The sequence below is a fragment of the Glycine max genome, chromosome 13, assembly GCF_000004515.6.
Source record: "Glycine max cultivar Williams 82 chromosome 13, Glycine_max_v4.0, whole genome shotgun sequence".
In the NCBI taxonomy this organism is placed as follows: Eukaryota; Viridiplantae; Streptophyta; class Magnoliopsida; order Fabales; family Fabaceae; genus Glycine; species Glycine max.
The window spans coordinates 20,840,328-20,852,161 of record NC_038249.2 but is presented as its reverse complement, the minus strand read 5'-3'; the positions used below and the strand labels follow the sequence as shown (position 1 = coordinate 20,852,161).

The 11,834-nt window shown below is 32.6% G+C and overlaps 2 protein-coding genes across 5 annotated transcripts; one reads left to right on the top strand and one right to left on the bottom strand.

Moving 5' to 3' along the window:
• The first annotated feature begins 93 nt into the window (after window positions 1-93).
• On the top strand, window positions 94-3,302 carry LOC100798373 (ribosomal RNA processing protein 1 homolog). Of its 4 annotated transcripts, XR_005887811.1 has the most exons (3): window positions 95-1,908; window positions 2,588-2,748; window positions 2,960-3,302. XR_005887811.1 is itself a non-coding variant. In XM_041007992.1 (2 exons), exons 1-2 carry the CDS (start codon window positions 253-255, stop codon window positions 2,606-2,608), a joined length of 1,404 nt encoding a protein of 467 aa, XP_040863926.1. In that variant the 5' UTR covers window positions 94-252; the 3' UTR covers window positions 2,609-2,848. The 4 variants fall into 4 exon arrangements, 3 of the variants coding, with proteins under 3 accessions (XP_040863926.1, XP_025980772.1, XP_040863925.1); XM_041007992.1 differs by lacking the exon at window positions 2,960-3,302 and having other exon boundaries at window positions 94-1,635; window positions 2,588-2,848; XM_026124987.2 differs by lacking the exon at window positions 2,960-3,302 and having other exon boundaries at window positions 94-1,635; window positions 2,561-2,848.
• Window positions 3,303-5,839: 2,537 nt separating this feature from the next.
• On the bottom strand, window positions 5,840-7,526 carry LOC100807063 (probable xyloglucan endotransglucosylase/hydrolase protein 23-like). The gene is made up of 3 exons (NM_001255560.2): window positions 7,144-7,526; window positions 6,825-7,018; window positions 5,840-6,460 (listed from the first exon to the last, which is right to left on the bottom strand). The coding sequence occupies exons 1-3, from the start codon at window positions 7,402-7,404 to the stop codon at window positions 6,064-6,066; spliced, it is 852 nt and encodes a 283-aa protein (NP_001242489.2). The 5' UTR covers window positions 7,405-7,526; the 3' UTR covers window positions 5,840-6,063.
• Between the last annotated feature and the right edge of the window lie 4,308 nt (window positions 7,527-11,834).

The window sequence follows — 11,834 nt, the reverse complement described above, 5'->3', positions numbered from 1 at the left end:
AGGGCCCACCAAACTAATTTAAATATTAAAGTTTGATTTACAATAAAAATAAAGTTCTTCTATTGTTTTTCTTAGAAAAAAAAGGAGTGACTAGTGGGTGTAATATAAGAGGCAAGGGGCAACCCAATAGCATGTTATAACCCGCACTGAGTAGTGATCCGTTAGGGTTTTAGTTTGTTAAAAAAGAACTGCAATTCCCAAAGCGGTTGGGACGGTGGTGGTGAAGGCATCAGTAACAGTTAGGGTTTCCCAATGGAGGAGCAGGCGTCCCAGATCGGCCGCTCCCTGGTGAAGCAGCTGGCATGCTGCAAGAAAACCACTCGAGACAAATCCCTCCGCCTCCTCCTGAAATCATGGCTCCCGTCGCAGTCCCAGCCCCTCTCCGACGACGATGCCAAGAAGCTTTGGAAGGGCCTCTTCTACTGCATGTGGCACTCCGACAAGCCCCTCGTCCAATCCGACCTCGTCGATCGCCTCTCCTCTCTCCTATTATCCCTCCACCTCTCCGTCTCCCTACAGTACTTGTCCACCTTCCTCCTCACCATGCGCCGCGAGTGGTCCGGCATCGACGCGCTGCGCCTTGACAAGTTCTACCTTCTAATCCGCAGGTTCGTCTCCAAGCTCTTCTCCCTCATGAAAACCAATTCCTGGGATCTCCTCCTTGTGCAGCGCTTAATGAATGTTTTCGACGAGGGGACTCTCTCCGCTCAGGATAACAAGTCTCATGGGAACGGTGTTAATTACCACATTGCCACTGTTTTTCTCGAGGAGCTTCGCCCTTTTCTCCCGCTCAAGCAGCAGGTTCTCGAGGTGCTGCTTAAGCCGTTTGTTTCGGCTATGGGGAGGGTGCATGATAAGGTCTTGGTGGGGAAGATTAGGTCTGGGGTGTTTGATTTGTTGCTTAAGATGGGAAAGAGGTTGTTGGAGGTTAAGAAGAGTGGGGTCGAGGTTGAAGTTGATTCTCGTGACGAGGTTGTTCTAATTGGAACGGTTGCATTGGTGATGGGGTTTTCTGGGAGGCTTTATGAAGTGGGTTCTTCTGCTGAGTGCATTCAGGGGAATAGGAAGGTGCTGTTTGCGCTGCATTCCGAGTTTTTGAAGCTGGAGAAGGAGTCCGTGAATTCGGGGTTCGAGTTTGTGATTCCTGACTTTGTTGTTGATGAGGAGGAGGAGGAAGTGCCGGAATTGGTTCCGCTGGGGCCTGCTGAGGTTGCTGGTAATGGTGAGGTGTTGAAGAAGTGCAAGAAGGATAAGAAGGTTTCTGTTGAAGGTGGAAAAAGCAAGAAGAAGAAGAAGAAGAAGAAGGGTGATGCCGCTGCTCAGGATTCTAGTGACAAGGAAAATGTGGCTTGTGAGAATGGTGGGAATTCAAACGATGGGAGTGTGGTGCTGTTGAATGAAACTGTGATTGCTAACCTGCAAAGGCAATTTGAGAAGGTTGCTGAGGAGGCGGGTTTGGATGATGGAGTTGCGAGCGCGTGTGATTCACCTCAGGCTGCATCTGCTACAGGAGGAACTGTGTCTAAGAAGAGGAAGAGGACAAAGAGTTTGAAAGGGAAGGCGTCTCAGGATTCTGCTGATTTGGATGGTGAGGAGAGTGCAGTGGCCAAGAGTGGAGAGAAGAGTACAAAGAAGGTAAGATTTTCGATGATAAATAACTTGGTGTGGAAGCCACACAATCCTTTACCTCCTCAGAGTTTGAGGTTGCCTCCCTCTGCAACACCCAGAGGAAGTGCACTCAAAAAGGGTGTGCCTCCAGGTCCTATCAGGGAGATGCCTCTTCCTACCAAAAAGCCAAAACTGAAGAGGGCCAGGAAGGCAATTAAGGGTGTTGCTCCTGTCAAACGCCTGAAGAAATTAAAATCACGTGCTGCATGAATGTTTTGATTTTTCCGCACCTTGTTATGGGTTTGTGTTTCCATGACTTGTTTGTCATACGATTTTAGTTATTATTGTGAAATTTTTCAAAGTTTTATTGTGATAATTCATCTTTGCAACAATTGAAAAGCAAATTGACTTGTAGTTTAATCAACTATGTGTCCATGCCTACTTCTTTCTATCATGTGATGAAATAACTTTTAAATGCTTGACGATTTACCTTAATGTGTGGCGGAAAAATGATTATAACCTTTCAATTATAATCTTTTCCTCAAATTCCTTGCTTTTATGCTGTGGGAATGTCTATAATAATTTCAACTCATTGTGAGGCATCACTAGGACTAGGCTATACTTGAGAAGTATGATAGCTTTATTCATTTTCAAACCTCTTATATAGTTGGCATGGTTACCTTCACAACTATGTAAGAGAATGGATCTTTTGAATTATTGAGGATTGAGCGCAATAGGTTATTTTTAAAACTCAAGCTTTGTTGGTACCAATTTGTAAGATATTGATAGCTAGTGGAGGATTTGCCTTTCTTTAGGTAATGAAGGAAGGCTTGTGAGTTGTGAATGAGTCTTGGATCAGCAGTAGCTCTACTTGCTGGTTTTTTGTGTTTAAGACGGATAAGAAATTGCGAATGATGGTTCATTGCTTTGCATTGTGTTGGAGTTATTTCAGTGATACCCCACTTCTGGTGATTAACAGGGAAGTCAATGGGGTCTTTGACAAAGGAGAAGTACTCGTGCCATGGTGATCAACCCGTTCACATTTGGCGTGATGTGTTAGGAAAACAGGAGGAATACTAGGGCGTTTGGATAATTGGATGTGCGGTACTCAAGCCTCTGGGTGAATTTTTGAGACATTTTGTGAGTTAATTTTGCCATTATTTTAAGATGTTTTTCTAATTCTGTTTGTGTACATAAGAATAGGCATTCGTTATGGGAAAAAAAAATTATACTTTTTGCATTTTCGGTGCAATAGAACATGGAGTTTCAGACGTAAAAAAAGCTTTTAATTTTTTTATTTATTTTAAGAAAGCGTATATTTATAACTTCGGTTCCTTTATTCTTGTTATAGGGCTCTTGTTTGATATCGAACGTGTATGTGATGATGCTGGATTTTTCAATCTTGAGCTCAATCACCCTTTTATTGCCTGTTTATTTCGTTGTGTTGGATTTTAGTGGGTGGAGATAGGGTTACGTTTATACGAAACTAGTAGAGTAATTTTGATTTTGAAGGTGTATGCCCTCTTCAAGAGTTGCATTTTATTCAAACATAATTAATGTATATTTCAATGCCAAAGTAGGAGTATAAATGTGTTCTCTGGGAATTTTTTTTTTCATTTTCATGAAGATTGTTCGTTTTCTTCGCGGGTTAATGTAATCACCTAATTAATATACATATCACTATTGAATGCTGATCTGATGAGGTATTGTTTTTCGTTTTCAAGGGCTGTTGTTTTTCGTTTTTCTCTCTTTTTGTTTTGTTCTGTTTTGTTTAGGGGTCCAAATGGTTGATTAACTTTTCGCAGTTCTAGGTTTGACTTGTGATTGTGGTGACAGCTCATTTCCGCCTCCTGTCGCATGGTAGTACCTTATATGACTGAATAAGAAAAATATGAGTGATTTCGACGCAAGGAAATTGACATCAAAGTGGAGTCATTTTCCACACATTTAATTCAATTATACCTAATGCAAGTTTGTCAATCTATTGGGTGGTATACATTACGTAGTAATTATTAAAGGGACAAAACTCATATCATGTTCTTTATTTATTTTTCTCAAGTTTTTATATCAAACGATAATGATATGTTTGATTTTTTTCTTAAAAAATTATGCAAAATATTATTAATAAATGTTAATTAGCATCAAAGTGATTTAAGTTATTATTAAACTAGAGGAAATATTTAAATTATTATTTCATTTAAGAACTTCATTGTAAGAAGATAAAGAAGTTGCTTTAAATCTTACTTTTATAAAAATTTAGCCTTTGTTTGAAAAAAACAAAATTCGGGTAGAGCAATTCCAACAGCATATCCTGCACAGACTTAAGAAATAAGGAGTCGATCCTAATCTGAGCAGGGCCAGAAATGTTAGAGAAAGTAACCTTTTCTTTATTATAAAAAAATAAAGAGCAAGAATGGGAGATATATATAAGTAGGGCTCATTTAGTTAATTTTTGTACAGGTGTTTGCCGAGTTGGGTTAGAGAGGTTGTATGCTTAGATCATCTCCAACTCAAATACTCAATACTTCTAATTGAGTTCTTAAATGGATCCTACAAGTACACAAAGCTTATTTTTACTCTTCTCAATACAAACATCTCATAAGTATCTATTCTCTCCAAGTCCAATTTAATACTTTTTTTTATTCTTAATTAGGTCCCACCAAAAATTAAATATTACATCTAACGGTCAAACGGTCACAGTTTGCTATTATTGGGATTTCCATCCACAGTTAAATAGGAAAATGTTAGAGGTGATCATGGATTTAGATTTATCATCCAACCTATCCAATTATATTGGATTGAGTTTCTAAAGTATTATTTAGATCAAACATGACTTAATTCAATTAAGATCCAATTATAAATAAATTATGTAATGGGTTTTATTTTTTTTAACTTGACCTAACCCAATACAATCATATCATATAATTTAATTTATTATATATATATATATATATATATATATATTAATTATTAAATATAAAATATATTATTAATTTTTGGATCACATAATTTATTAAATTATTAAATTAAATCACTCATGATTTTTTTATTTTTTAAATTATTTTATCTCTGTCTAGATTTTGTTTAATGTTTTTGAATGTTAATATCATATTTTATTTTTATCTAAAATAAAAATATCATATTAATATTGAGATCCGAACATCAGGTATGTGACATAACCTCACCTCTGTTAAATTGATCTTATAGAGATACTTAAATTGAAAAAGGTAAAAATGAATGATGTGCACAAATAAGATCCATTTAAAAACTTAAAGAGGGATCTTACATTGTAGATATTCTTATAACCATGTATTTTACTCATCTTAAATGGATTTTGATATTTATGCTAAATATCTTTGATAAATTTGTAAAGAGTTAATCATGCATCTTAAATCATGATTTGGTTATAATTAATATTTTATTATTTATAAGATAAAAAAATACTCAGTTGCATTTATATTGACCAAAATATATTCATAACTATTTTGTTGTAAAAATATATTCAAAATCAATGTTATGATTAATTTGAATTTAATGAACATGTACCAACATTATGAATGTAAAAGATTTTACATTACTAATCAAATCATAAATATATTTAGTATAAATTTTAAAGTAATTATAATAAAAGTAAATAAATATTTTTACCTTGAATAACGGCTTTACGAGTAGATGATGGTCTAAAAAATATTATATTATTAATACCTATATTATTTATTGATATTATTTTACATATTTGATTGACAATTGTGTATTTAAAAGTACTTTTTTTTATCAAGATATATAAACTAAATTACTTCCATTATAATCACATATTTTTAAATGCATTTTTAATCAAATTTAATTTTATAAAATCAAAATCTTCAAAAGTCGAAGTTTGCAAACATTTACTAAACTGATAATATGTATGGTAAAAGAAACTAAACCAAGAGGACAAAGAAAAAAAATTTAACCAGGAAAGGCTTTTACCTATTCAACATTAATCTGGATTTTTGTTGACCCAGCAAAAACATAAAATATATTCTTTTACTTTTTTAGTATTGACTGAGTCAAGATAATTTTCCTATTTGAATTCATGTGAATTTTATTCTTTAATATTATGCTAAACAACATTCTGTTTTTTCTTAGATTTTTATTTGACCTCTGACCTTTAGAGGAAGAAGATGTTGAAAATCACACGTAACAAAAAAAAAAAAAACATCGTAACCAAAAAGATGAAGAAAACGCAACCTTAAGCGCACAATTCTTTTTATTTTTTAATTTATAACTCTCCAACAAATTTATTAAAAACCAAAATTACAACGAATCTCATTTGCACACTATTTCACAGACAATAGATGCATATAAAGTATAAACCGAGGAGCCCTATAGTGTTTTTATTAATTTACACAAGACAAGAAAAAAAAAATGAATTCATGAGGTATGAGAGGTTTATAATATGAAATAGTTTTGTTTTCATGCGATTGTGCACTCAGGAGGAAGGCCCTGTGGGAAACGCTTAGTGTCAGTGCAGTAGTTGTAAATCATGTAGTTCTTTTGGACCCACTGAATCCTAGCTTGCCCTGTTGAATCCAGTGATTGTTTCAACCATGCTTGGTTTGATGATGGATTGTTGGAGGAGCAAGATGAGCCTGAAGAAGAAGTCCAAACACATGCTTGGGCATTGAACTTTCTGTAAGAGGCTGTGAATGGGGCTTGGCTCCAATCAGTCTTCACTAGGCCTCCCCTTGTGGCCCAATCATCAGCGTTCCAAAGGCTTGAATATATCCTCATGGGTTGGTTTTTGGGAAAAGAAACCCCTTTTGATTCAAGATTCTTGAACTCCCTTATGGGTGTCCCATCCACAGAGAATCTAACATGAGAATACAAAACAAAAAAGGTTAATCATAAAGTTAGTACAGATATCTTCTAGTTATTGTTTATTACTTTATTTAACTTCTCAATTAAGTTTTAATAAATATTAAAAATTGTTTATGTACATGTAAACAGTTTTTGACCTATATCTGATGATGACAGACCATTTTATATAAGTTTTTTTCACTTTTATAATAATTATTTTAAATTTTTTTTCAACGACAACAACAATTAAGCTGTTAAATTAAACTTATGATTATAAAGTATAGTTTACATTTTTTGTTTTTTGGTCAAGTTATAGCTATCCTATACAATTAATGAAGCAGGGCATAAAGAGAGAAAAGAGGTATGCATATATTTACATGATGCTCTGAGGATTCCAAAGAATGGAATATGTGTGGAAGTCCTGGGTGGGGTCGAACCACAGATAGAACTGCTGTTCCCTGTTACCTTTCCCTTGTGTGAATACGTTTGTATGAAGAATATAAGGATCACCACTCAAGTTACCCAGAAATTCAAAATCAATTTCATCATGAGTATCCCCAAGAGAAGATAGCTGCATCATTTACAACCAAATATATAGTTATTATTATTTTTTGATTCAATTTTTCGTGCCAAAACATTTGATATGGCATAACTAAATTGACTGATAAAGAACCACATGCAGGGTAGCACACTTACATAATAAGCTGTGACTGTGCCTGCAGAGTTACCAGGCACGAGTTTTAGTTGCATGTCAATTTTTCCAAACAAGTACTCATTCCTAGAACGAAATCCAGAGCCAGAGGTCTTGTCTAGGGACAAGGTGAGAAGTTCCCCACTATTGAGGATTTTGGCACGACCATCACCCCATGTTATCTCAAAGTCTTGGTTGAAGTTACCAGCAGAGGCTGCAACCACAAAGGTTGTGATCAGAAGGGCAAGAAATATCTCACTTGCCATTCCTAGCAGTGGTGCCTAGCTACGTTTGGTTTTAATAATTATTTTGGTTGGAAAATATCGAGCAAGAGAAAGAGAGAAGGGACACAAAATGCCAAGAGAAGTATTTGGTGAGGGCTTGGAGTGCATGCAAAGTTGTGAAAGAAACTATATATAGGGAGTGCTTTAAGAGGAGGCAATTATGAGTGTGAAGGTTCATTGGGGTTTGGAGGTGGTGGAAGTGGTTGGGAAAAATTTACAAACGTGTAGAGTGCAAGAGAGATAGATATGTGGGTTGACTTGTCTTTGGTGGAGTGTGGGGACCTTGCCAGCTAAGGAGGGATGATATATCCAAATGTTCTCGAATTATTTGGGGTTCTCAACCCAAAGTTTATATTACTATTAATTATAAATATACACTTATCGCACTTGAAAACATTGGCTTTCAAACCTCAAAATCAAATGGCAGCTGTCTAGGTTATGGTGGTAGTCTTCCTTTAGTTAATAGTTCCACTAATTACTTGGTGGTAATACTATTAAATACTACATGCTTTTAATAGTTCCTCTTTTGCCAGTTGGAAGAAGAAGTGCCTTAATTAAACACCTTTTTATCTAACATCAAATTTGTTTCGATTTGGTGAGACTAATAACTTCATCCTAAAATTGGTACATACATGATCTGAGATACAGAAGCTTTTGAGAGATGATTTTCCAGATATTGTTTAAGTAATCAAGGGAAATTGAGAGTGGAATAGTTTGGTCGCTAGATAAGCTTTCGTAGCTAGCTTCGTAGCAAAGAAAAACAATGGATTTTGAAAGGTTGTTATTCGTATTATGTCATCAAGTTTTAGAATAAGTGGTACACATAGGAGGAAGTTTCAAATTATGTGACGTAGGAAGAAGGGTTATTTTTTTAGGATGGGAAAAAAAGTGTTAATGGAAACAGGTGTTGAGTGGGGGGAATATTTATTACGGTATAAAAGGAATCACTGGTGTATTTTGGACTTTGGAGTTAATATATTTAAGGTGCCGGAGAAGCTAGGTAGAGAAATGAGTTGTTTATTCATATCAGCTTTCTGCCAAAAATGGGTCTTTCGCGGGTCAAATGTTGCTTTCGTGCAAAGCTGGTTATGAACGTAGTATGTATATATATTCGTCGCCATTTATGAGAAGTGGAATATCGCATATGTTTTCTTAGCCAAAGACCATTTCCTTCCTCTGGACTCTTGTTGTGAATTTCTGACTTAATCAAGCCTCTGTTTTCTCATTTTTAACCATGCCGATTAAGGACTATCATTCCAAAATGTTCCAATATCTGTGTGTATTTTAATACTATTACATAACGTTTTGAAAGAAACTTCTTCGAGTTTTATTAGAAGTAGGAGTTTAAATGACTCAAGCCAGATTAGTCTTCATGTTATGTTAAGTAGGCTTGCTTTATATAATTATTGATCTATTTGGTTGGTATTAGTTATTTTAAGCCTAATATGACATTTTCAACATCCAATTAATATTTTTTAGAATGTATTGACAGTAAAAAAAATAAAAATTACACTGCTATTTAGTCTTGGATTATTACATATAATGAAATAGTTAACTTTTATAATTAATTTAAAAAGTATATTTAAAGTAATTTCTAATTGATAATGTAAAGTTTTTTATACTCATAACATATCAAAATTAATTTCAAATCTGCACTAATAAATAATATAATGGCAGGGCCTATCCTGGCCTAATTATGTGATTTAAAGTATATTTGGAACGACAACGATTTTCTTAATTAATCAATTAACAAGATTTAAGTGATTTCCCCCCTTAAAAATAGGTATTATTTTATTAGTTTTTCTTAACTATCCATTTTTCTATAATTTTATCTTTAGTTGATTCTTTAATATTGTTGATTTTAGTTTTTTATGTGAAATACTGTTGATTTTAGTTAAACAATACATTTTAAGTGGTACTCTTTTCTTTTTTTTTGCTGATATTATAAAGTATAAACACTAGTAAATTCTAATTAAGAGGATATCATAATCAATTTTTGCAACATCTTTGTCTTGCAACATTTTATTTGTTATTAGATATGTAAATATAGAAACATTATTATTAGTATTAACTACAATGATTATTAGAATCATAACCAATGATTTATTAGATATGTAAATATAGAAACATTATTATTAGTATTAACTACAATGATTATTAGAATCATAACCAATGATTATTAGAATCTAATAAATCATTGGTTATGATTCTAATAATCATTGTAGTTAATACTAATAATAATGTTTCTATATTTACATATCTAATATTTGTAATTTTCAATAGCATAGCAACAATTTTGTATAAAAAAAAAAAGAAAACTTAAAAATAATGAATGTTTAAAACGCAACTATACTATTGAAAGAAAAACAAAAAAAAAAGAGTTGCTAATGCGAACAGTGTTTCTCTCTCTTAGTCTCGTCACGATGATCCAATCGTACAAAGTGAATAATCAAATCCTTTAAATCTTAATTTTGTCTAAAAATTAGCCTGATTTATTGTGAATGAATCTGTTGTTGCAAAACAAAAAATTATCATTTAATGTAGTATGAACTACGCGAACTGTAGTGACTGATAATTGGATCTATGAAAATTGTGGCTTGAATCAAGTTTGTTTTTGATATCATGTCAACAATGCAAATATAAACCGAGAGAAAGAAAAAATAGTAAAAAAAAAAAAAGAAGATGAAATTAATGATTCAATTCTATTCAACAAAAAGATAAGTTAGAATGTAAATGGAAGACAAACAGAAAATTTAAAACCAATAAATAATAAGACTAATCTACCATTGTTAAGCTGCAAAGCGCGTAATTTCTTTTATTTGATCCTCAAGATTTGCCCTCATGTCATAATCTCTAGTAACTATGTTTATATTAAATAATCACCAACCGATTAATTAATTAATAATTGTGTACATGCCAACATCAATTCAATGTGCAGAGTCAGTCGATTTTGTTTGTTAATTCGTCTTACTGGGATATTAGCAATGATATGTGTAAAAGAAATTAACGTTTGAGTTTGGAGTTTTCTACTTATGATCAAGTTGGGTAGTCTATTCTATCAAAATTAAGCTTATAGAAGATAACTCTGGCACTTGACTTTCTAGATAAAAACATCATGGATTGAGTGACATCGTCATTGGTTGCTATCAATAATATTGCTGTCTTCCATTTAGAAGACTCGTGGTTTTGCTGAATTGAATCTCAAAGAAACCCCACGCAACAAAAACATGGCAAATAATTGAAAATTTAATTTAATACTGCTAGATAATGGAAATCAAAATATGCTAATAACTTTCACTTTTAGTTATGCAAGTTTAATTATTAATTTGAGATCCTCTGGATAGTTGGGGTCGGCTATTCCCTCAATAGCTTTTTCATGTTAATCTACTTTGTCAAAAAGGAAAGAAATTTCTTTTTACTAATTAATAGGATGTAGACATGATCATTGGTGACCATGAAGTGATATCCATGTCTTCTACTGAAAAGCGTCAAAGTTTTACAACTGAATAGAATAAGAAAGAAAACTCAAGCAATCATAATAGCATAGCAAACAATTGAATTCTATATTTCGATAGATATGATGGATGAGAATTCCGATCCTAATATGGCATATGAGCGAAGATCATTGTTTTAATATTTACTTTTGAATTGGAGTATATGTAGGAGTTTTTTTTTGTTTTTTTATTATTAACTCACTTTTTTTCGTAACAAGTAACTTATTTTTATTATTTATAATTAGTTCATTTTAATTTAAGTTAATTAATTTTAAATCCTGACATAATAATTAAATTAAAGTATTTTCTTTTTTTAAAAACCTTAAACCATAAAATTATTATAATATTAAGGTTTAATTGCATTTTTTGGCTACTTATCTTTCACGTTTTTTGCCGATTTTGTCATCAAACTATGAAATTTGTACATTTTTTCACCTAATATTGATTTCAAAATTTTATTCCATTTATTTATTTTAATTGTAATAATATTATGTGTATATTTTTTTTTATATAACAAGACTGATATTCAGCATGAAGCATTCACGCACAAAATGCATGAATGAATACGTGAATTGATACCATTAGTTGAAATAAATATTAGTTAAAATATGATTTAAGAAAGTACACTCTTCGTGCATCAATTTGATGAAATTCTGTTAGTAAATATTAGCATTTCTCTTTTTATAAACTGGTGATATAATTAATTCTCACTGCGCCTGGCTTACATTAATCTGTTATCATTTTTAAACGATATGATAATTATTTTTTCTGGTCAGCAACAATATGATAATGGTGTCATCCCACATTACTTTTAAGTAAAATTTAAATTTAAGAAAGTCATTAACGTAAAGTAAATTAAAGAGGCTTTACTTGACTAATTTAAAGTTTCAAAGCATTGATGATGTTTTAGTAGTAATT

Coding starts and splice junctions, on each gene's coding strand:
- LOC100798373 (XM_041007991.1), top strand. CDS start 253: ATGGAGGAGCAGGCGTCCCAGATCGGCCGCTCCCTGGTGAAGCAGCTG.
- LOC100807063 (NM_001255560.2), bottom strand. CDS start 7,404: ATGGCAAGTGAGATATTTCTTGCCCTTCTGATCACAACCTTTGTGGTT. Junction 7,019..7,143: donor GCACAGTCACAGCTTATTAT/GTAAGTGTGCTA, acceptor TAAATGATGCAG/CTATCTTCTCTTGGGGATAC. Junction 6,461..6,824: donor TGGAATCCTCAGAGCATCAT/GTAAATATATGC, acceptor TTCTCATGTTAG/ATTCTCTGTGGATGGGACAC.